The sequence below is a fragment of the Pelmatolapia mariae genome, linkage group LG8, assembly GCF_036321145.2.
Source record: "Pelmatolapia mariae isolate MD_Pm_ZW linkage group LG8, Pm_UMD_F_2, whole genome shotgun sequence".
NCBI lineage: Eukaryota > Metazoa > Chordata > Actinopteri > Cichliformes > Cichlidae > Pelmatolapia > Pelmatolapia mariae.
Window position 1 is genome coordinate 28,810,557 of NC_086234.1, and position 23,622 is coordinate 28,834,178.

A 23,622-nucleotide genomic window follows, 5' to 3' on the forward strand; every position below is an offset into this window, starting at 1 on the left:
AAAATCACCCATCTAAAAGACTGAATTTAAGTAATTCCAATCACTTCCATTGGCCACAGGTGTATAAAACAAAGCACCTGTGTAAACTGCTTCTACAAACATTTGTGGAATTCACTGAGCTCTCAGGATCTGCCATCTGTGCAACAAGTCTAATTGTGAAATTCCCTTGATAATAAATATTTCACAGTCAAGTTGGGAATGACAGCAACTCACCCATTAATTCAATTCAATTCAATTCAATTTTATTTATATAGCGCCAAATCACAACAACAGTCGCCTCAAGGTGCTTTATATTGTACAGTAGATCATACAATAACAGATACAGAGAAAAACCCAACAATAATATGACCCCCTATGAGCAAGCACTTTGGCGACAGTGGGAAGGAAAAATTAAGAGGTGGGTGGTGGGTTTCCATGGCCGAACAGCTGCATCAAAGCCTTACATCACCAAACGCAATGCAAAGCGTCAGATACAGTGTTGCAAAGCATGTTGCCACATATTCTCTGGATTGACGAATCACGCTTCCCCATCTGGCTATCCAATTAATCTGGATGTGTCTGGATTTGAAGAATGGTTATTGTCTGACTGCACTGAGCCAAGTGTGAAGTCTGGTGGAGAGGGTATTATGATGTGGGGTTTATTTTCACAAGTTAGGTATGTCCCTTAGTTTCAGTGAAAGAAACTCTTAGCGCTTCAGCATAGCAAGACATTTTTGACAATTTCAAGCTCTCAACTTTGTGGGAACAGTTTGGTGATGGTCCCTTCCTGTTTCAACATGACTGCACACCAGTGCACAAAGTCCATAAAGACATGGAGTCCAGTCTGCAAACCAACAAAACACCTCTGGAATGAATTAGAGCAGAGACTGTGACCCAGGACTTCTCATCCAAGATCAATGTCTGACCTCACAAATACACTTCTTGAAAAATAGTAAAAAAGTACCGTAAACATAGCTGCAAAGGGTGGACCAACATCACACTAAACTCTACGCATTAAGAATGGGATCACTCAAGTTCATATGTGTGAAGGCAGACGAGTGAATACTAGTGCCTATCACTGAAACAGTGATAAAGACTGATCTTACTTGTGTTGTGCAGCTTGTGTTCCTTAACTGGCCTTTAAACACCCACCAGGTCATTGGTAACCTACAGTTGTGGTCAGAAGTTTCCATACACTCATCATGGCCATGAATGTCATGGCAATTTTGGTCTTTTCTCTCTTTGAGAAGCAGTTGGAGGTGTTGATCCTATTTCAAGAAAACTGAGAGGAAGGTCCAAGCCCAGGCAAGAATAACATTTTATACATTCTGGACCTGAGTGAAAAACTACACATGTTGGGGAGGTTATTATGGGAGAATGTCAGCAGTGCCTGTACAACACAGGGACAAGGCTCAGACAATTTTTTCCGAGATAAAGTACTAGCATTTCTCCTTTCATCCAGCTCAAAATTACTTTCCAAGTGGCAAGGACCTTTGTCGTCACACGGCAAGCGGGGAATGTTGACTATGAAGTCAGCCCTTACTGCTGTAAGGGCTGCCAGATGGCTACTGTCTGGTCCCACGCCAGGAGAGGCTTGGCTGCTAAATATAACTGTCCTCGAACAGTTTGTGGAGAGGCTCAAAAGTCACTGACCGAAGAGACTCGAAGTTGTCATGATCCTGCCAAGTCTGGCTGACCCTGGCAGCGTGGCAGGGACATCCCCAACTTGGTTGGCTGCTATGGAGGATCGATCATGTCTCATCATGTTTCTTGTCTAATCCTTTTTCATATGCTGTCTCTCTGCAGGTCCCGGTGGTTACAGTCACTGGGCCCTGCCCATCAGCAGTGCTGGAGGTGCAAGCAGGTGGGACAAACTGGCCGAGAATGTCCTCTCATGGAGCTGTGACAGGTGTTCTGTGACGCTGGCCCTCCGACACATTCCCCTGGTCCAGTAGAGAAGCACAGTAAGGTGCCAGTGGGGTAAATTTTAGGCTATGCTGGACTCAAAATGTATCCAGGTCCACCAAACCCTGGTTCATCCGGGGGCATGGTTGGAAGTGGAATGGGTGGAAGTCACTGGATTCAGGCCATTTAATAGCAGAGGGGCAGAATGTGGTGAAGACAGAGCCAATGAGTTGAATTTGTTAAACAAATTAGACACTGCAGTTAATGTTCACCCCCCTTCTGACATACTTGCAGTCATCCTGCAATCCACAGCTCTCCACTTTACACCATAGCCTCCTGTGAAAGTCCTTGACGCCCCACCCCCCACCTGTCATTTTCACTCACAACCAGGTTCAGAGAAAACTGAGAAGACTCCACTCAGGCAAGTCTGCTGGACCAGACGTGATGAATCCCCGCACCCTAAAGCTCTGTGCTCTCAGCTTTGTGGAATCTTTGATAAACTCTTCATGATGAGCCTGTGATTGCAGAGGGTCCCAATGCTGTGAAGACATCATGCCCTCATTCTTGTACTAAAGACGCCCATCCCAGTGGCCACCAGGATTACAGACTTCTGGCGCTGACTTCCCACGTCACGCCCTGGAAAGCCTTATCCTCAATCAGCTCTTATCCTCACATCAGGATCATCAGTTCGCTTACCAGTGCCACCTCGGAGTTGAGAACGCCATCATCTACCTGCTCAGTCATGTCTATGCCATTCTGGATAGGCCAGTGAGCACTGTGAGGGTAATGTTTTTCAACTGATAAACCGCTGTCAGTTTATCACCCTCCTGGGTGATAAACTGACAGCGATGGAGATGAATGCCTCTCTAGTGTCCTGGATTATTGATTACCTGACAAGGAACACCACAATATATGCGTCTTCAGCATTGTGTGTCTGACAAGGTGATCAGAAATACCAAGGCACCACAAAGGACGGTCTTTTCCCCTTTCTTATTCACCCTCTACACCACGGGCCTCGAACTCCAGGCCTCGAGGGCCAGTGTCCTTCAGGTTTTAGATGTGTCCTTGATCCAACACAGCTGATCTAAATGGCTAAATTACCTCCTCAACATGTCTTGAAGTTCTCCAGAGGCCTGGTGATGAACTAATCATTTGATACAGGTGTGTAGACCCAGGGTGATATCAAAAGCCAACAGGACACCGGCCCTCAAGGCCTGGAGTTCGAGACCCCTGCTCTACACCATGGACTTCAGCCACTCAGCTACAGAGACCTGCCATTTTCAGAAATTTTCTTATGACTGTGTGGTGGTTGGATGCATCAGTAAGGATTATCAGATAGGGTACTGGGCTGTGGTGGACTCCTTTGTCAAGTGGTGCAAGCAGAATCATCTGCAACTCAACGTGACAAAGACCAAGGAATTGATTGTACACTTTGATTTTGGACCAGACAACCAGTGACTTTCAATCTAGGGGCTCAATGTGGACATTGTGGAGGGCTATAAATACCTCACAGTACATACTGACAATAAACTGTACTGGTCTAAAAACACCACTGCACTCTACAGGAAGGGTCAGAGCTGCTCCTATTTTCTGTGGTATTTTAATAGCTGTTGAATAATGCTGAGTCTGTTGTGGCCGGTGCCATCGGCTCATTATAACCTGATGGCTGGTCATATGGAGTACGATAAAACTCTGAAAGAAATCATGGCCCAATTCTATTATCCGAGCCAGTGGTTCACATGCTCCCTGGAAAGGACATCTTAAGCGCACCATTGGGCTCATTACTGTTGATGGAGGTCCTGTTTGGCATGAACCTTATTGGGCTAATTTCACCAGAGTGCACAAGGATATCACTTTGTATTAGTTCTGGTGGATTATGCAACGTGATATCTCGAACCAGTGCTGCTGAACAATATTTTTGCAAAGAGTGTCATGCAGGTGCTGTTTCAGGTCATTCAGCATCCCCAAAGAAATACTGACTGACCAGGGCACATTGTTCATGTCTTGCACTATAAAGGAGCTGTATGAGTTACTGTCAAGTCTATTCGGACCAGCGTCTGAATAAAATTCTGAAAGAAATCAGAGTTTTATTCCACAAAGATGCCTGAAATGCACAGAGAGAGTCCTAATCCTGCGTCTGCATACGGTGCAGCTGTACCCCCAGAAAGACGAAACAGCAGCTATTGCATCCTACCCATGTCCCAAGACCAAAAAGGAGGTGAGGTGGTTCTTGGGGCTAGCTGGTTATTATTTATTAAAAATTCAGGTACAATATAATAGAGAAAAACTGTCTGGCAATCAGGTGGGCGGTCAACTCTCTTTGCTATTACCTCCTGGGATGCCGATTCACCCTCTGTTCGGCTCTTGCCCTGCTGTAGTGGCTCTACCGCAGTGGGTTCAGGGAGAAGTGCTTAAGGGAGGCTGGCCAATGTGGCTGGTGGCCATTGTCTAATCATGCCTAAGACCTTGAAGGGGACAGGAACTGATAGTGGACAGTTGTGAATGAGCAGTCACCTTGAGATTCTTTACATTGTAAGGTAGAACCTACCCAACAATCATATGAACCCTTATGAGCAATTGCTTTGTTGACAGTGGAAAGGAAAAGCTCCCTTCTAACAGGAAGCAACTTCCAGCAGAACCAAGCTCAGGGAGGAATGGCCATCTGCTGAAACCAGTTGGGGGTTAGGGTAGGAATACAGGACAAAGACAGGTGGTGGAAGAGAGCCAGAGATTAATAATAACTAAGGATAAACTTAGAGTGATGTGTAAACACATAGTGAGTGAAAAAGGTGAATGAAGAAACACTTGCTGCATCATGGGATGCCCCCAGCAGCGTGGACCAATTGCATTATAACTAAGGGTCACCTGATCCAGCCCTAACTATGTGCTTTGCCAAAAAGGAAAGTCTTAAGCCTAATCTCAAAAGGAGAGAGGGTGTCTGTCTCCTGAATCCAAACTGGTAGCTGGTTTCACAGAAGATGGGCTGGAGGCTGAAGGCTCTGCCTCCCATTCTACTTTTAAATACCACTGACCGGGGGTCTGAGAGTGAAGTACTCTATTAGGGTGACACGGTACTATGAGGCCTTTAAGATAAAAAGGAGCCTGATTATTCGACCCGGGGCATTGTTACAGGCATAATGGGTAGAGGTCAGGTGTGTACATGGGGACATCCATGAATATCCCATAGTGCTCCTGCAAATTAAATACAAGGGCAAAACGAATAGATAAAGGCTGCAGTTAGCCCGTGCCTGATGCATTCCTTAATTCTGGGGACAGATTGACTGGGGTTTAGTAACCTGTTGGGGCAGTGTGTGTGGGGATGTGTTCATGACCTTTAGCGGCGTGTGGTGTCTGCGCTGTGCTCAGCGGTGACGTGGGGGCATCTGATGCTGACTTTGGGGAGGAGGAGATGGCAGGGCCTTGTGAGGCCCCGCCGACTCCAGTGATTCATTCCACTAAAGATTTTCCGCTAGAGCTGTCTTGTGACGACACCCTTTGCTCAGGGTTAGGGGTTAGGGACCGAGTGATAAAAACTGATGGTCACTTGGTGCGCCCTGAGGCAGCGTGGACCTACCCGCATTTTGTGTTGATTAAAGACAGGCTGCATCTGCGTGATCTGCTTGGCGTCTGATTTTACAGGCCAGGCATCCGAGCGGATGTGCACCGATAGTGCGCTTCCTGCTCAGAGTGACAGCTGGTTAACCAGCGGGCCTTTCCAAAAGTACCTTTGCGCCTACTACTATTAATGGAGGTTCCGTTTGAATGCATTGGCATGGACCTCATCGGGTCATTTAACTGGAGTGCACACAGATATAGCTTTGTATTAGTTCTGGTGGATTATGCAACGCAATATTCCGAGGCAGTGGTGCTGTGCACCATTTCTGCAAAGTGTATGGCACAGGCACTGTTTCACGTCATCTCCTAAGTCAGTATCCCGAAAGAGAAACTGACTGACCAGGGCACATTGTTCATGTCTTGGACGCTAAAGAGCTGTATGAATTACTGGGCATTAAATCTGTTTGGACCGGCGTCTACCACTCTCAAACTGACGGGCTGGTGGGGCGGCTGAAAAAGACTTTAAAATCCATGATTTGTAAGTTCATTCATGAGGATGAACACAATTTGCTGCTTATCCCATGCCGTAGGTTGACAAACTCCTGGACCGGTTAGACACTGCTCGGATTTAACCAAGGGCCACTGGCAGATTCCCTTGTCTGCAAAATCCAAGGAAAAAATGGCCTTCTCCACTCCCAATTTGTCACACTTCCGTTTGGCTTGTTTGGAGCCCCAGTCAGTTTCTAGCGCCTCATGGACTGGGTGCTGCAGCCGAACGCTGCATGTAATGCTGTCTATTTAGATGACGTCATCATCAACAGTGACACCTGGGCGCCGCTTTGCATATTATAAATACGGCATTCCGTTCTGCCATGATGGATCATTGGAGTCTAATTGCCAAATACGTAAATTTATATATCTCAATTATTTATGTCAAATTCTTCCAAATGATCACTCCTTATTGCAATAGGTCAGGGCTGTTGATCTGCTAATAGGGTAATTTTTAATGCATTTAACAGGTGAGGTATTCCATAGTAGTTTTTAAGAGATAGACACTAGGGAGTGTCTAGTGTCTCCCAGTGTTTCCCAATTTACATCCGATACCAGTGACAGAGCATCAAATTTAGGTTAATGTCACTCAAAAAGCTGAGTGCAAAAGCGAAGCTCTCAATTTACCGGTCGATCTACGTCCCTACCCTCACCTATGGCCATGAGCTGTGGGTAGTGACCGAAAGAACGAGATCGCGGATACAAGCGGCGGAAATGAGCTTCCTCCGAAGGGTGGCTGGCCTCTCCCTTAGAGATAGGGTGAGAAGCTCAGCCATCCGGGAGGGGCTCAGAGTAGAGCCGCTGCTCCTCCACATCGAAAGGAGCCAGCTGAGGTGGTTCGGGCGGGCATCTGACAAGGATGTCTCCTCGGCGCCTCCTGTGTGAGGTGTTCCAGGCATGTCCCACCGGGAGGAGGCCCCGGGGCAGACCCAGGACACGCTGGAGAGATTATATCTCTTGGCTGGCCTGGGAACGCCTTGGTGTCACCCCCGGATAAGCTGGAGGAGGTGGCTGGGGAGAGGGAGGTCTGGGCTTCTCTGCTTAGGCTGCTGCCCCCGCGACCCGGACCCGGATAAAGTGGAAGAAGATGGATGGATGGATGGATGGACACTCAAAAATGACAAAAGAAATTTAAATGATAATAAAAGATAATAACTCAACACAATTCATAATTACTAGACATTTTGGGACAAATATGAGCTGGAACAGCTAAAATATTAAGTGTTCTGTTATAATATTTGCTTGATTCAGGTAGGAAAGCCATAATAGTCAGAATGGCTTCTATGTGAGGTACATGGTCGAAACATGCTGACTCTACTGTCTAATGTAATATTGAAAGGCAAAAAAAACTCGTGTTTTTGTGAGTTGATATCTACGTGATGGTATTGATGGTATTGGATGGTATTGGAATGATGTCTACATGATCATTGGTCATGACCCCAAACCTTGTCTTGAAACCTAATCCTGTTTTAGATTAAATGTTTTGGGTGCTAAATAACATGAGATGTTTGATGTTTGATTTTAAACTGTTATTTTAGAACTTATTTAAGAGTATTAGTAGCTATGGGACACTTTTTCTTCAAAAACATTGTTCTTAAACAATTTTGTGCAGATAGCAGATGAAATCCAGCAGATAGCGCCCCACATAGTGTGTCAAGATTTTCATGCACAAAACTAGTCCTTTAACCAATAAATCAAATTTGTTAATACAGCTTTATCACAACTAATTACCCAAGACAAGCAACGGTGACGTATGACCCTCCGGTATGCACTTCTTCTTGTTGATGTGATGGGTGTTTGACAAGGGGAGGCATGAGGCAAAACATCCCTTAAAACAGCCAGCCAGATACAGCGAGGTTCGGCGTCGCTACAGTCAACCCCAACAGAGCACTGGAATCGCCACTTGTGGCCTGCTGGAGCTGGTGCTACACTCGACACCCTCAACATTAGAACTTCCACATTCAAACAAACATGTATTGTCCTTGTAGCAAACACATAAAAACACACCAAAGCTTCAGAATGTGAGACTGAGATTTGCGTTCATCTGTGCAAAGTCTCTACTTGCTGCATTGTGACCAGAATAGTAAGCTAAATTGGTGGTAAAAAAAACCTGTTCTACACAGTGTTAACTACTGAAGCGGCACCATCAGAACTGGCAAAGCACAAAGTCTGTAAGTCTACTCATCTGATCATGTTTCAAAGGTCTTAAAGATCGATGTTCAAGCTATGCAGACGCAGTCCAAACTTCAAGTATAATATGGTGTTCACTTTTCTTCCATTTTCTCTTGAGCAAGTCCACAGTGTTCTTTTTTTTGGTGATCAAAACAGGAAATATCACTTCTTCTTGCCCTCTATATCCTCTCATTTAGATATAACGTTCTTTGTATAAAAGAACATCAGTTCCAGGTTAATTCTAGTTGTAAAATAAGCTGGCACTTTTCTTCAATTTCAGCTCGTCCTCTTGAAAGCTTACAAAGTAACTGTCCAAATGCAACACATTCAGTTCAGTGATGTAGTGGTTTGCTGTGTGTAGGTTGGCTTATATTCATCATTCATCTCTGGATTTCAGAAACAAGTCCATCTCAAATAAGTAATGCAAAAATCCCATGGTGCTTATAAGATATCCTCCTCTATTCTGGCACTAGAGCAGTATTGGTGTCTAAGTATAGTCTTCCCCCCTCTCCACTGTGCGTCTCTTTTCATTCTCTCTCTGCCTTGGGACTATTTGCTGACATGCCAGCTCTCTCTCTCTCTCTCTCTCTCTCTCTCTCTCTTCTCCTTCTTTTTCTCTTTCAGTCACATTCATCTCATTCTTTAGCTTAACAGTCCAGGCCACTGGTAGAGAAAAGAGAAATGCTATTCTCTCTCTCTCTCTGCCTGTCAGCTTCTCTTAAACTCACAACTGGCTAGCTGATATTGCTCTTCAGTACACATATTATAAAATGTGGGTCTATTTTGCATTACAATTATTATTAATTTATATGGGACAGAAAAATCATCAAAAAAAAGGTCAAGCAAAAACGACAAACATTCTCTGAATGCACGTTCTGAAATATGATTAGTTAGGATTGGTTGCTGTTTTCTAGGGTATTACATATACAGTGCTCCGCACACAGTGTCCTTTAAACATATAATATAACTAGTAGGTATTTTTATTTACTACACTATGGAACAATTGTACGCTAAACATGTAAGGTCAGTGTTGTATTAGCGAGTAAAGTGACATTGTGTTTAATTTTTACTAGAGGTAGCTGTATTAAGCTTGTTTCACTATTGTGGTTTAACTTTAGAAATTGGTTTATCATATATTTGTTTTTTCACGAATCAAATCGCTCATCAATTCTCCTGAAACCTTAAAGGACCCTTTCACAATTTTCATCGATGTTGCCTGCTGCTTTAACCGGGAAAAAAGACAAACTTGCTTGGATTGTTGTTAAATAATGCTAAATTGGCAAAGATAGTGTGCAAATTCATGACATGTCATTGTTGCCTAGATTGCTTCCCTTCTATTCAGTTTAATTCAATTCAGTTTTATTTATACAGCACCAAATCACAACAACAGTCACCTCAATGTGCTTTATACTGTAAGGCAGACCATAACTTCTCTGCTCTATGCTCACATGTATTATCGTTTTAATAATTGAAAGTCTCCTCCTTTAAATAAAAGTTTTGGATTTAAGGAACTGCCCATGTACACAAAGCCATGAATTGGTCTTGAAGAGTGTAATACGAGATTTGACACAAACACATAAGTGTAATAAGTTTAAAGAGAAATTTGTAAGTACGTGTAAAACAACACACGTATTGTGCATCAGTGTTTTTGATAACACAATGTTGAGTAAATGTGGGATTCTGAGAGAAGGAATAAATGATTACAACTGAACCGCCAACTTGCATCAATGTTAGTGCTTCTAGAAAAACTAAATGTGAATGCCAGCTTGTGTGTGTGTGTGTGTGTGTGTGTGTGTGTCTGCACGTGTCCATCCTCCTCTAGGCTTTACCAAACAGCTCTAACAGTGCTGTCGGGCCCACAGTGCTCGTTTTATTAACACCTGAATACAGTTAAGACTGAAAGCAAGAGAAAGGGAGAATGAAGATAAGGAAGCAAAAGTGTGATGTAGAGACACTAAAAGAGGGTGACAGCCATGCAAACATCATACAGCAGACTCTGCATCTTCATCTCCTATCCTCCTCTGGCCTTCACTTCCCCTTCCAATGCACTCATAATGATTTCTTTCTTTTTTATTCATAGTGTTTTTACTGATGCTAGGAACTTACAATCATGAGTCTAGGCAGAACAAAAATAACATAATATTATGTGTGAGTCATAGTAATGTGTGAGTTATACAAGAATATGCATGTGCTCTGCTTGTTTTTTTTATGACCCAGTCGAGGAGTGGCTGTGAGGAGAGGATGCTCCCTTGAGGCTGTGTGACTTTCTCTTCTGTTTCATCAGATGATATGTGAATTCACAGCGCATACCACCAAAGCACATTTAATAATATTCACACACTAACTGCATCAGCGCAACAGAAGACTGTAGCCTGGGCTTTTCAGACATGCACTAAATGCCGTTACTGCTTAAATAGCCGACATCCATAGATACTAAAGGCTGACCCTAACTAAAGCTTGATGTTATCTTTAATTTCAAACCTCCGTTGTGACACAAAGAAGACAACCAAACACACACACAAAGATGCTTTCTGATCTCCACTCTTAGGTCATTCTTTACAGTATATGAAAAACATTAGCCATTAATAGCAAAAAGCAGTTTTGCCAGGCCTGTAGCAGCTTTTCAAATCTTCATTCTGTATTTAATTATGACTCAAACAAAATTCTTTTACAGAGACAAATTTTGGTGATTATCAAATTATGTACAGGCGATGTATGTTAAACATAATGTGAAACAAATGCAAAGAGAGAATCCAACACCACATTTGAAGAGGGATATAACAGGAAATAACATGAACAAAACACAGTTTCTTAGGTCACAGTATAAGCAGTGAGCTACTTAACAATATGTAAAAAAGTAGAAATAACTACAATAAATACTTAAATATACTAAAATATTAATAACAGATCCAATGAATGTACAAAATTCCACCAGCAGGGAACAGCAGTGCACAGTGCAGAGTTAACTAAAACATCAGCAACAACAATTCCAGAGTGGCATGTTTTTAAGGTGTAAGGTGTTCACTTTGAGCATAGGGCAGCTTAGCAGTCTGACTGCATTCGGTTAGAAGCGGTTTCTGAAGCCTCCATCCAAAGGGGAGGAGAGTAAACAGTTCATGTGCAGGGTGGGTTGGGTTGCGTAGGATACAGACTGCTCTTTCTCTACATCTGAAGCTGTAGATGTCCCCAGTGGGAGGTAATTTGCACCAGATAGTCCTCTGCACAGACTTCACCATCCTTTGCAATGCCCTGTTATCTGCTACAATGCTGCATTGGCTGCATTTTTAGGTAATTAGTTGCATATAACTTTGCTGTTTGCAAAATTTGTACATAGGTTTTTGAAATTTACAATTTATATTTGCATTTCAAGTTATGAAAATGATTCGTTCAACATGTTTGTGGTTTTTACAGTACCAAACATAACTTCTTCATACTCTGATTTTATTATTTTTTTGTAATTTTAGATGAATTGTGTTAATACACTATGCATGGCGTCAATGCATTAGCACGGTTAGCTCGTTAACGTGTTAGCGCAGTGCAGCCCCACGCATGGGGCAATCTGTGCTAACTTGCTAACGGAGATTTGCCGCGTTAATGGCGTTAATGTCATTTTAACAAGATTAATGCTGACAGCACTAATACATATATATCTATATAATGTAAACAATTAACTGACAGAAAAACTTCAGTTTTTCCGCTATCTACCATAAAGATTTCTCTTATATTTTTACGTGTACATATCTGTGATTCTTATTCTATCCTTCAGATTTAGATTTATCTATCATGTATTTTGTACAGTCTGATGGTGAAAAAATTCACTGAAAAAGTGTTTATTCTTTTCTATTCTATTCTATTCTTGGGGGGCTGTGGACCATGGACTGTCTTTCCCTGTCCACCTCTTGCTTTCGGGGGAGGGGGGCTTGTTGCAGTCTCTCACCCTCATTTTCAAGTATGTCATGACAAACGCTCATACACACACCTATGTTCTTGTCTTGCTTTCTCTCTCTCTCTCTCTCTCTCTCTCCCTCTCTCTCTCACTCACACACACACACAGCAAACTTGTATGTTCATTTGTGTACCTCCCTCTGTTTTGTCATATACTCTGTTTTGTTACAGATGCAGCAGACCTAGCATGTACTCAACTCCCCCAAAATAAGTTAGTAAAATAATTAATAAATAGTAACCACTAATAAATGATATTGTATTAACAGATACTGCTACTCAACAGATGTAACTTCTGACGAAAACAGTCGAGTGACTTCCTTTAAACTTAAAGGAAAATGCTGAAAGTTCGACCACCATTGTTATAATTATCTCTTGTGTATGACCCTGATGCTAACTAGGGAAACACACCCACAATAATAAGCTCTGAAAATATTAAAAGTTAGGGGAGAAAACAACTCACACAGTCTGAGCGAAGAACAATGTGCTGAGTGAAGGGACACAAAAAATGTCAGAATCATGATTAGTAAATTAGTTCTAAGTTTCTAAAAAGGCTCATGAAATGTTTCTGAGTAAATGTTTCTGCACTAACAGAAGACCAAAGCTTACAATGTGCCTTTTGTTGCCAAATATGCATATGTGGGCTGGCACATGGAAATACATGCATTCCAATTCCATTGCTATGTGCCCACACCCCATACCTCCATTTTGCAAGATAAGTAAAGTATTATGTGTAGAACGGTGTCAATGATGAGTGAATAAACTGTGGTGTAGACATTCACAGGAAAGTAAAACACACAGATTTTGAGTTTCTTACAAAACCATGCACTTACAGTCATAACGTTTTCATGAGTTAACATTATGTGGCTTGCAGTTTTGTTTTTAAGTTTGGGAATTTGACAAGTTGCGTAAGACACGGTCAAGTGCACAAGAACAACGCCAAAAGTGCACAAAAAGTCATGTCTGCAGTTTGTCTGTCAATGCTGTGATGTAGCTATTGTGGAAACTATCCCACATCTCTCCTAATGAAACGAAACATTTATTAATTAGAGTGTTTAACCCAAGACTGTCAAATGTGTGGCCCACTGGGCCACCGTGGGGGCTTTTCAAAGTCAAATAATTGTTGTGAAATCATTTAACTTTTCAGCTTTACAGAAGAATGCACGAATTTTAGCAAGTAAGGCTTAAGTTCCTAAAATATGTGAACGGTCTGTCCACTTTTAGATTCGCTAAATTGTAGTGCATGTACAATGATAAATAATTAAATGAAAAAATAATGAAAATAACGAATATCATTCATATTTTTTTTGTTTTTTTAAAACACCTCAGACTCTTCATCATTTGCATAGCATGTACTTGTTTACATGCTCTTGAGATTAAATTGGGCTCAAGCAGGAAAATGAGTTTAACATCCTTGGTTTAGACTTTTTACGGCAAAAAGCTCTGATTCGTCTAGTATACGATTATACTAAGTAGCATCCATTTTTGGGTAGATTTACCGTCTTGAGTATTTATGGGTTTAATAAATAAACCCATAAAGAATAAGATGGGTTTCCCCCGACGGGAATAACTGATCAATATTATAATAATAACATTATTCCAGTCACCAGAAAAACAGTTATTATATCTGACTTACTTCAGCGTCTGAGTGAGGTGGAATTCCAACAACGCAAAAAGTAACTCCATTCATTGGCGTGTCAGCGTCTGGCGTGCGTAAACCGACAAAAAGACATACTCTGCTGTCAACATTTTTGTCTTAAATCGTGCTGCGGTGTAGTGCAGACTGGCTGTGCTCTTCTCTCCAGCAGTCCCCACAACGTAAACAGTTCAGCTAAAAGCATGTGGCACAGCACAACCGGAAGTTTGAACTTCAAAATAAATATGGGTACATGTTTACGCATTTTCGTCAGATTTATTTTTTGCGTTTCAGGCATTGCATATAGGAAGACGATTCTTATCAGAAATTATATGCTTTACTTAAATAAAATTTTTTATTTAAAATCTATTAGAACCACTAACATTTTTAATATTGCTCAACATTATTGCTTAACATAAACCTTAGTGGGCAATTACAGATGACAGTTCAAACTGCATTCTACTGGATTTATGTCAGTCAAATGTCGGGGCCCATCAATGGTATCAATTCCGTCATCCTACAAGAACTGCGTGGAGTTCGTGAATAACTTAATTTTCTGAAGAAAGGTAAGGATTTATTGTAAAGCAATGTGTCTTAATTAAATGCTACTTTCAGAGCCCTCCATTTATTATTTTTATTTTTATTATTTTGGTAAACTAATTGCTTTTTTGAGGGCCTTTACATGCTCACAAACTCATGAAATTGTGCACACAGTCTAGTATTTTACTATTTATTTATGTATTTTATTGGTTTTGGACATAATGGCTCAGTAGCACCCTCTACAAAAGTGAAAAAACTGACCCAACTGAGTGTCATGCACATGTATGAAATCTGGTACATGCCAAGACAGGACTAAAAGTCCACTGGGTACATGACTCAAACCCAACAGGAAGTCAGCCATATTAAATTGAAGATGAAATTTTGGCGCTAACTTGACCATTTCCAGGAATTATTCTTTTTTGAACTTCTCTGAGGTATTTTATCCAATCAACTTCATATTTGGTCAGTCTAAACTACAGATGTGGGCCATATTCAAAATTGTGGTGCCTTTGTGTGTCCACACTGCATTTCGATCATTCACCATGAAAATTTAATTGGTTCTTTTCATTTATTCATTTCATTTATTCATTTATATAGCACATTTAATAACAACAGGGCGTTGACCAAAGTGCTGTACAACATAACAATTAAACAGTGACATTAACAACAACAACAGATAAAAATTAAAAGCAGATTAGGATAAAAGAATCGGTAACTCTCCTACAGTTTCGAAAGCCAGAGTAAAAAAATATGTTTTAAGATGCGATTTAAAAAGAGTAACAGTTGGGGCCTTTCTAATGTGGAGAGGTAGATCGTTCCACATTTTCGGTGCCACAACTGCAAATGCCCGGTCTCCTCTATGAACCATCCTAGACTTATGCACAGTAAGGAGTAGCTGATCACTTGATCGAAGTGCTCTAGAGGGTGTATACAGTTGCACAAGATCAGACAAATAGTCCGGTGCCTGGCCGTTTAGCACTTTATAAGTTAAAAGTAAGATTTTGAATGTAATTCTAAAACGCACTGGAATCCAATGAAGGGAAGCAAGCACCGGAGTAATATGTTGGTGTTTCTTCACACGAGTCAAAAGGCGAGCTGCAGCATTCTGTACAAGTTGGAGCCGGGCCAAGCTAGACTGACTGACACCCACATAAAGTGAATTGCAGTAATCCAGTTGAGATAAGACAAACGCATGAATTGCTCGTTCCAAGTTTCTAAAGGATAGAAAAGATCTCACTTTGGATAGGAGCCTTAATTTAAAAAAGGACCGCTGGACAACTGAATTAATTTGTTTCTCAAATGTAAGTTTGCTATCAAAGAAGACCCCCAGGTTTTTTACATGCGTTTTAACAGCACATGTTAGGATACATAAGTCCAAATCTGGGGCATTGAAGTTACAGCTTGGTCCAAAAATAATTACCTCTGTTTTATCCTCGTTGAAGCTAAGAAAATTTGAGGCCATCCAGGTTTTAACTTCGTCGAGACATTTAACTAACGATTCCAAGGGCGTAGAGGTGTTTCTATTAAACCGAAGATAAATCTGGGTGTCATCGGCATATGAGTGAAAGCAGATGTTATGCTTCCTAAAGATTAGGCCTAGGGGCAACATATAGATTGAAAAAAGAATTGGGCCTAATACAGATCCCTGCGGGACACCACAAGTAAAAGGAGCTGGGGAAGAACTAAAACCATCAAGGCTCACGGAAAAAGTCCTCTTGGAGAGGTATGACCTAAACATTCCAAGGGGATGCCTTTGATACCACATTGCTCCAAACGGGAGATCAGAATGCTGTGGTCTACAGTATCAAAGGCTGCAGTTAAGTCTAGCAGCAGGAGCACAGCTGGGTCTCCTGAGTCAGTGATCAATATTCAGTGATCTTATTCACAAATACATTGTCCAGTCTGGACCAAACTTCTCCACGTGTGATAAGGCTCGACCCCTGAATATATTTCAAATGCAATATTTGCCAGTGGTCACAACGCCACCTAGTGGGAACAGGAAATGTCATGTTTTACTCCTAGACCACAGTTTCAAGGTGGTCAACCACAGCAACCTCAAATTTGTCCAGGAAAGCGTTGATGAGTTGTGCTTAGGATGCACGGAAAACTGTGAGTTGTCATCAAATTAATTTCGACATTTTTCCATCAATTTAATTCTACCATTCTATTGTATATAGTATTTTATTTTATTTTATTTTATTTTATTTTAGTCTATTCTATTCTATTGTGTACAGCTGTGTACAGTATCTTATTCTTATCCTATTCCAGTGTTTTTCTAATTTTTGCTATGTAACTTTGCACTGTCCACTTTCTGCTGTAACAAAACAAATTTCCCACGTGTGGGACTAATAAAGGTTATCTTATCTTATCTTATTACGAAATTGCTATAACTCACAGACACCTTGTTGAATCTCTCCCAAACTTTACAGCCATTCATTTTTTATGGCTCTGATCATTGGATATTGCAAAATAGCTCCACAGCACCACCTACAACATTTTTAAAAAGCAGCCCCTGCATTATGGTTCATCTATGAGTCTGAAATTAGGCAGCCTGATCTAAGATGTACAAAAGTCCTAAACCCAACAGGAAGTCAGTCATTTTTAATTTAATGTGTAATTTTGACAATGCTCAATGGCAACTCACCCAGACATACGGTGCGTGGACCCTCTGGTTTCAACTAAAATTCGTTTCATTGAATTGTATCAGACACCTTTCTTACACTATGCTGTGTTGTGGACTCTAGTTTTAGAACTGTAAGTACTGAAGAAGTGTCTGTAACTACAGTTAGGGTAGGTACATATGTCAAGATAATGGCGTCTGAAGTGAAAAGTATATATCTGTGTAGTGTCCAAAATCATAAACAGTGTAACAACATACAGCCCCAGTTGTGATGCTGTGCCAACAGTCCCCTTGGGACAGAGAGAAGAGCATGCACTACTATTGCACTAACATGCTCTCAATGAGTCATTATATAAGAGCAGGACATGGAGCCCCAAGGGAGGGTGAGAGTGTAGATAGACACTTCTACACCCTCTATTGGTGTTACATTGCTCTCGCACAAAGTCAGACACAGTATATAAAAGAACGCTAAAGAAAAATATCCTCAGGCAAGATACTAACCCCAAGTTGCTCTTTGATTAATCAATTGAAGTACAAATGTGTGTGAATAAAGATAGAAAAAACTGAGAAAAAGTGCTTGTATGAATGGGTGAATGAGGCAAGTTGCGTAAAACAATAGAGCTGCTCCATTTACCATCAGGGATGTCAGACTCATTTTATTCTGTCGCCCACATACAGCCAACTTTGATCTTAAGAGGGCTGGACAGAAACTGCCCTTTCTGTCAGTGTAGACATCTAACTAAACATTTAATCGTGGAGATATTTTAATATAAGTAAAAGAAGTGTAATTTTAACAATACATTTCAGTTTCTGTACATAAGATATTTGAGAAAAAAGTTCTTATCATGTGGTATTGGCGCTTCTTATTGCCCTGACTGTATTTATAAAACAAGAGTTTTTAAACTATGGAACCACTATAATAAAAGAGAAATCTTTAAAGTAGATAGTGGAAAAACAGAAGTTTTTCTGTCATTTAATTGTTTATTTTTTACTTAACTACTTTTGTGTATGAATGGCAGTGCAGGTGGAGAACTTATTAATAGGAAAAGCTGCAAAACTTTGGACATACAATTAAAAGTTTAAAATCTATGCACTCTTACACATTTTCTGAAGTCTACCAGTGGGCCACATTGGAGTCTTTGCCAGACTGATTCTGGCCCTCAGGCTTTATGTTTGATGTTAACTGATGTAAGAGGAGCAGAAGCAGAACCAGTAACAGGTAGTCTAGCATGCTAAACTCCCATTGGTCTCTTGTCAAAGACCAGAACATGCACATTAACCACCCCCTTCAAAAAAGACAACTTTAAGCTGGGATATGAAAGTGAGATGCACTGTGGATTCGTATAGAAAAAAGGCAACCCTGCTTTTTATAGTAGTCAATTGTGGCCACAGGATGGCAGCAATGTCAAGGGTGCATGCAAAGAAATAAGAGGGATCACTTTAGATTTAATTAATATCTACTTTTAGATTTTAAAAGGCAGCCGCTACTTGTCTTGCTTGTCCTGATAAACTGTGAAACTTTGAATAATGTTAGTACTGCTAGTACTGCTGTCATGGTCCTCCAATCCCCATTTCCGACTCGTCTCGCTCTCACTTGTTCTGTCTCTCTCTCATTGTGTTTTTTTCTTTCTCTCTCTGACTGTCTGTGCTGTGTGCTGTGTGTTTGCTTTTGCACTAGCCACACCCCTGTCTTAGAGGCCGGCCTTCCTCCTGCTCTACGCCTGCCAACACCTGAGCTAATTACCTCACCTGTTTGTGATCTGGTGATCAGTTGCTCCCTACTTAGGCTGGAGGAAGACACCCATTCATTGCTGGATTGTTAACAAGGAGCTGTAAGTGGGATTAGTGCTGCTGTATGGAAATGTTTTTCTGTTTTTGTATGTGGAGAGACTGCAACTTGCTTTCTGCTTCCTTCAGTGCAGGATAACTGGACCTGAGGTGTGAGTTACCTGAGAGTAAGAGATCTAGCAAGATAGAGGATTGCGGATCTGTCTGACTAGCACCCTTTTGTACTGCAAAGTTGTGGATCAGACGGCTTGGAGTTTATCACTAACAAGTGGAAGTTCCCAATCTGAGTCCAATCAGAAAATCATGGCTATGACAAGTTCATACTTTCTTAGTTAATTACCCTCCTGTCATTTGATGCTGCTGTTTGAATTCAGTTTGACTCGGTACAGTTTCTCTATCAGCTGACACAGATCCAGATGAATATAACCACATCTGTTAATATCTGTTTCAGCTGTTCAAGGATGGATGCAGAAATGTTTTCTGCATTGACTATTCTTTTCAGATTTTACTTAAGCTCTTGATTGTATTGTATTGGTTTTTTTTTTTTTTTTTTTTTTTTTTTTTTTTTTTTTAACTATTGAATTCCTTGTTTCTACTTAATCGAGCTTATGCTTTTGTGAATTTGTTTATTTAGGTTAATGGTTGTAACACTGTAATCCCATAACGTTTCAAAGAGTATCTTTTCATATAAGAAGCTCAACTAATGAAAATGGAGTATCTCATGTATTGAGTCAACTGAAATAATGATTGCAATGATTTTACAGGTAAGCTTACTAAAATGTTTCACAAGCCTAAATACAAATGCTCTGAGTCAATAAAGGAAAAATGATACATTCAAATTGTTCTTGGACATATTTGTATAGGTCTTTGTTTCATTTTGGTACACATTGCTGACATTTCACAAGCTTTAGCATGTAGCACACAAAAAAAGGTCAGGAGAAAAGTATTAACAATTCCAGTCTCATCAAGCACTATAGGTTGCATTTAGAGTACATGCTAAACAAGCATAGTCTAAGAAACTAAAAGATGTTACGTAACAAAAACAGTACATTTACGCACGAGCTTTAGTCACCATATATTCCTTTTGTTTGTGGCTCTCTTGTTGTTGGCATATTGAAATATTACCAAAGACAATGACACAGATATTTATTGAAATTCCTGTATCACATCTTCCATAACAAGAGATTAACAGCTTTGTTGTTCCAAAACAAAGGCCCTAAATTTCCTTTCCAACAGTCTGTGTGTTCATGCACATATGGGGTCAGGCTGCAGCACTAATCTGCTTTTGCTCTGAAAAGGGTTTCATCCTCACAATAGGGGGCCCTGCACAGAACCAGTATCCCATCATCCCCCAGTCTCTCAGCTTATGCATTTTGTGACCCTCCCAACCTGCAACTTTAGCCCATCATGAACTGAACTGATAGTATAAAAGATGGATGTAGCCACTGCAGTGTCACCCATTAGCATTTTGGCTGTTACCATGTTGTGGTTTTGGAGCTAGAGGTTAACCTCTTGAGTGCCAAAGATCTTTCTGTGGTTCCTGCTCCAGAATGAGATGCCCAAAATGAATAGAGTATTTCTCTGCAATTGCAAACTCTGTATAAACAATCTTGGTATCAAAATAAAGATTGTATGCATGAATCCTGAAGTGCTAATTTATCATCTAAGGCAAGGCTAGTTAAAAAGTTAATTCTAAAAATGGGTTTGTAGAATGGACAGACACTAATTAAAGTTTGTTTAGAGCAAAGTAACAATACAATTTTGTTCACAAAAACTGAAGCACAAACTTGTAGGAGAACTACAGAATACATTAAAAATGCTCCACACATGCACTCTAAAGACTGGAAAAAATGTGGCCTATGGAATTTTCTTTTTAAACCTTTCAATAAACCCAACATGGATGCTTGATAAAATCAGTTGAGATGACAAGTTGATATGTTACAATGTTGTTCTAACCTTCCAGGAATCTATTTGTTTAAAGTAAACACATCCATACCTCCAGTGAAATGTGCAAAAAAAAATGTCCCAAGGCTGATTTTATTCACACAACAATCTCTCTGGCTAAAAAATTAAGCCAACGCTGAAGTGAAAAAACAAAAACAACAAAACAACACAGGCCAGCAAGTCAAACTTTACAGTGTTAAAAAAACTGGTATGAACAATGATCAATGTAAACACTTTCCTGAGTTTATGGGCTTGCTCTCCATTCTGAATCATACTTTATATTTTTTTTTCTATTTTGCAAATCTTGGTCATACTATCCCATATGGAAAAGAATTAGTAAAAAACTTATAAAAGACTTGCATAAGATGTGGCCTACGTCATATAGTGAATCATAGAAGGCTTATACGATTTACTCATGAAGTGGCCACTTTCTTATTACTTTCATATATTGTTTTAGTAAGTATCCAAAACATATAAGTTTCATTTATATAATTTTTCAAGGGATCTTATATCTGTAAGTTTCACACAAGACAGATACAAACTTTATAAGATTTATATATATCTTTTCCATATGGGATGTTTCAAAATGGAAATGACATGCTAATTTGCTAACAGTTTTTAAAAGTGTGCAGTATCAGACCCGTCCCTCTTTTTACACCCGTTTTTGCAGCCAAGACGGGAGCAATGGAAATGCTTTGAGGCTTCATATTGGTGCTTCAGAAACAAACACATGATATCACAGTGTCAACTTCCATCTCATATATTTATATACAGTGGCTTGCAAAAGTATTCGGCCCCCTTGAACTTTTCCACATTTTGTCACATTACAGCCACAAACATGAATCAATTTTATTGGAATTCCACGTGAAAGACCAGTACAAAGTGGTGTACACGTGAGAAGTGGAACGAAAATCATACATGATTCCAAACATTTTTTACAAATAAATAACTGAAAAGTGGGGTGTGCGTAATTATTCAGCCCCCTTTGGTCTGAGTGCAGTCAGTTGCCCATAGACATTGCCTGATGAGTGCTAATGACTAAATAGAGTGCACCTGTGTGTAATCTAATGTCAGTACAAATACAGCTGCTCTGTGACAGCCTCAGAGGTTGTCTAAGAGAATATTGGGAGCAACAACACCATGAAGTCCAAAGAACACACCAGACAGGTCAGGGATAAAGTTATTGAGAAATTTAAAGCAGGCTTAGGCTACAAAAAGATTTCCCAAGCCTTGAACATCCCACGGAGCACTGTTCAAGCCATCATTCAGAAATGGAAGGAGTATGGCACAACTGTAAACCTACCAAGACAAGGCCGTCCACCTAAACTCACAGGCCGAACAAGGAGAGCGCTGATCAGAAATGCAGCCAAGAGGCCCATGGTGACTCTGGACGAGCTGCAGAGATCTACAGCTCAGGTGGGGGAATCTGTCCATAGGACAACTATTAGTCGTGCACTGCACAAAGTTGGCCTTTATGGAAGAGTGGCAAGAAGAAAGCCATTGTTAACAGAAAACCATAAGAAGTCCCATTTGCAGTTTGCCACAAGCCATGTGGGGGACACAGCAAACATGTGGAAGAAGGTGCTCTGGTCAGATGAGACCAAAATGCAAAACGCTATGTGTGGCAGAAAACTAACACTGCACATCACTCTGAACACACCATCCCCACTGTCAAATATGGTGGTGGCAGCATCATGCTCTAGGGGTGCTTCTCTTCAGCAGGGACAGGGAAGCTGGTCAGAGTTGATGGGAAGATGGATGGAGCCAAATACAGGGCAATCTTGGAAGAAAACCTCTTGGAGTCTGCAAAAGACTTGAGACTGGGGCGGAGGTTCACCTTCCAGCAGGACAACGACCCTAAACATAAAGCCAGGGCAACAATGGAATGGTTTAAAACAAAACATATCCATGTGTTAGAATGGCCCAGTCAAAGTCCAGATCTAAATCCAATCCAGAATCTGTGGCAAGATCTGAAAACTGATGTTCACAAACGCTGTCCATCTAATCTGACTGAGCTGGAGCTGTTTTGCAAAGAAGAATGGGCAAGGATTTCAGTCTGTAGATGTGCAAAGTTGGTAGAGACATACCCTAAAAGACTGGCAGCTGTAATTGCAGCAAAAGGTGGTTCTACAAAGTATTGACTCAGGGGGCTGAATAATTGCGCACACCCCACTTTTCAGTTATTTATTTGTAAAGAATGTTTGGAATCATGTATGATTTTCGTTCCACTTCTCACGTGTACACCACTTTGTATTGGTCTTTCACGTGGAATTCCAATAAAATTGATTCATGTTTGTGGCTGTAGTGTGACAAAATGTGGAAAAGCTCAAGGGGGCCGAATACTTTTGCAAGCCACTGTATCTATGAGTCTATGGGTACAAAAACCAGCTTTGACCTCTGTGGAGAGTTCCCCTCTAATTAAATTACATTTTCCCCTTAAGGTTCAAAGCTAAGGGCTCACAGTTAGCCTCATGTATACTAATTTAACAGTGTTTGTGGTATTGGTGCTTTTTGGAGCACTGTTATGGAATTATCTATCACGATATGTTCTAGACTGTCCAAGAAGCTTGTGCTTCAGCTTTAGTGACTAAAACTTTATTATTTTATTAATCTTTTACTTGGCACTAATTAGCAGATACAGCTCGCAGCTGTGTGAGCTTCACCCTTTTATCCAAATTTGATCACTTCTGGCTCTACAGGACAACACAGAAAATGCAAATGTGTAAGCTTAAACAGTCTGAAAAGAAAGAAAGAACAAAGACAGATTAGAGCAAAGAAAGAATACTATTAATATCATTCTCAGAATGAAAAACATTTTGACAGCTTAGTAGAGACAAAGTACAAAGCTGAGGAACCTTTGGTTGTCACAGTCTCTTTGTCCTCACTGCTTGACTCACCACTCTCTCTCTCTATAGTGCTCTACCTCCTCTCTGTCTTTCTGTGTGCGTGTGTGTGTGCGCGCGCGGTTTGGTTGTAGTGCAGAAATGGGACC

The 23,622-nt window shown here is 40.7% G+C and overlaps 1 protein-coding gene across 8 annotated transcripts in view; it reads right to left on the reverse strand.

Annotated features, from left to right (window-relative positions):
* Positions 1-23,622, reverse strand: part of arhgap23b (Rho GTPase activating protein 23b) — a 70,148-nt gene that overhangs the window by 34,857 nt on the left and 11,669 nt on the right. For 3 of the 8 annotated variants that reach the window (XM_063481746.1, XM_063481747.1, XM_063481745.1), the window contains exon 1: positions 7,720-8,627. The exons of 1 other annotated variant lie outside the window; for it this stretch is intronic. In XM_063481746.1, coding sequence (XP_063337816.1) covers positions 7,720-7,935 — 216 coding nt within the window. In that variant the 5' untranslated portion in view covers positions 7,936-8,627. Of the gene's footprint in view, positions 1-7,719; positions 8,631-13,738; positions 13,905-23,622 lie in introns of those variants that run through there. 4 more of the 8 variants (XM_063481752.1, XM_063481751.1, XM_063481748.1 and 1 more) reach the window with 3 other exon arrangements.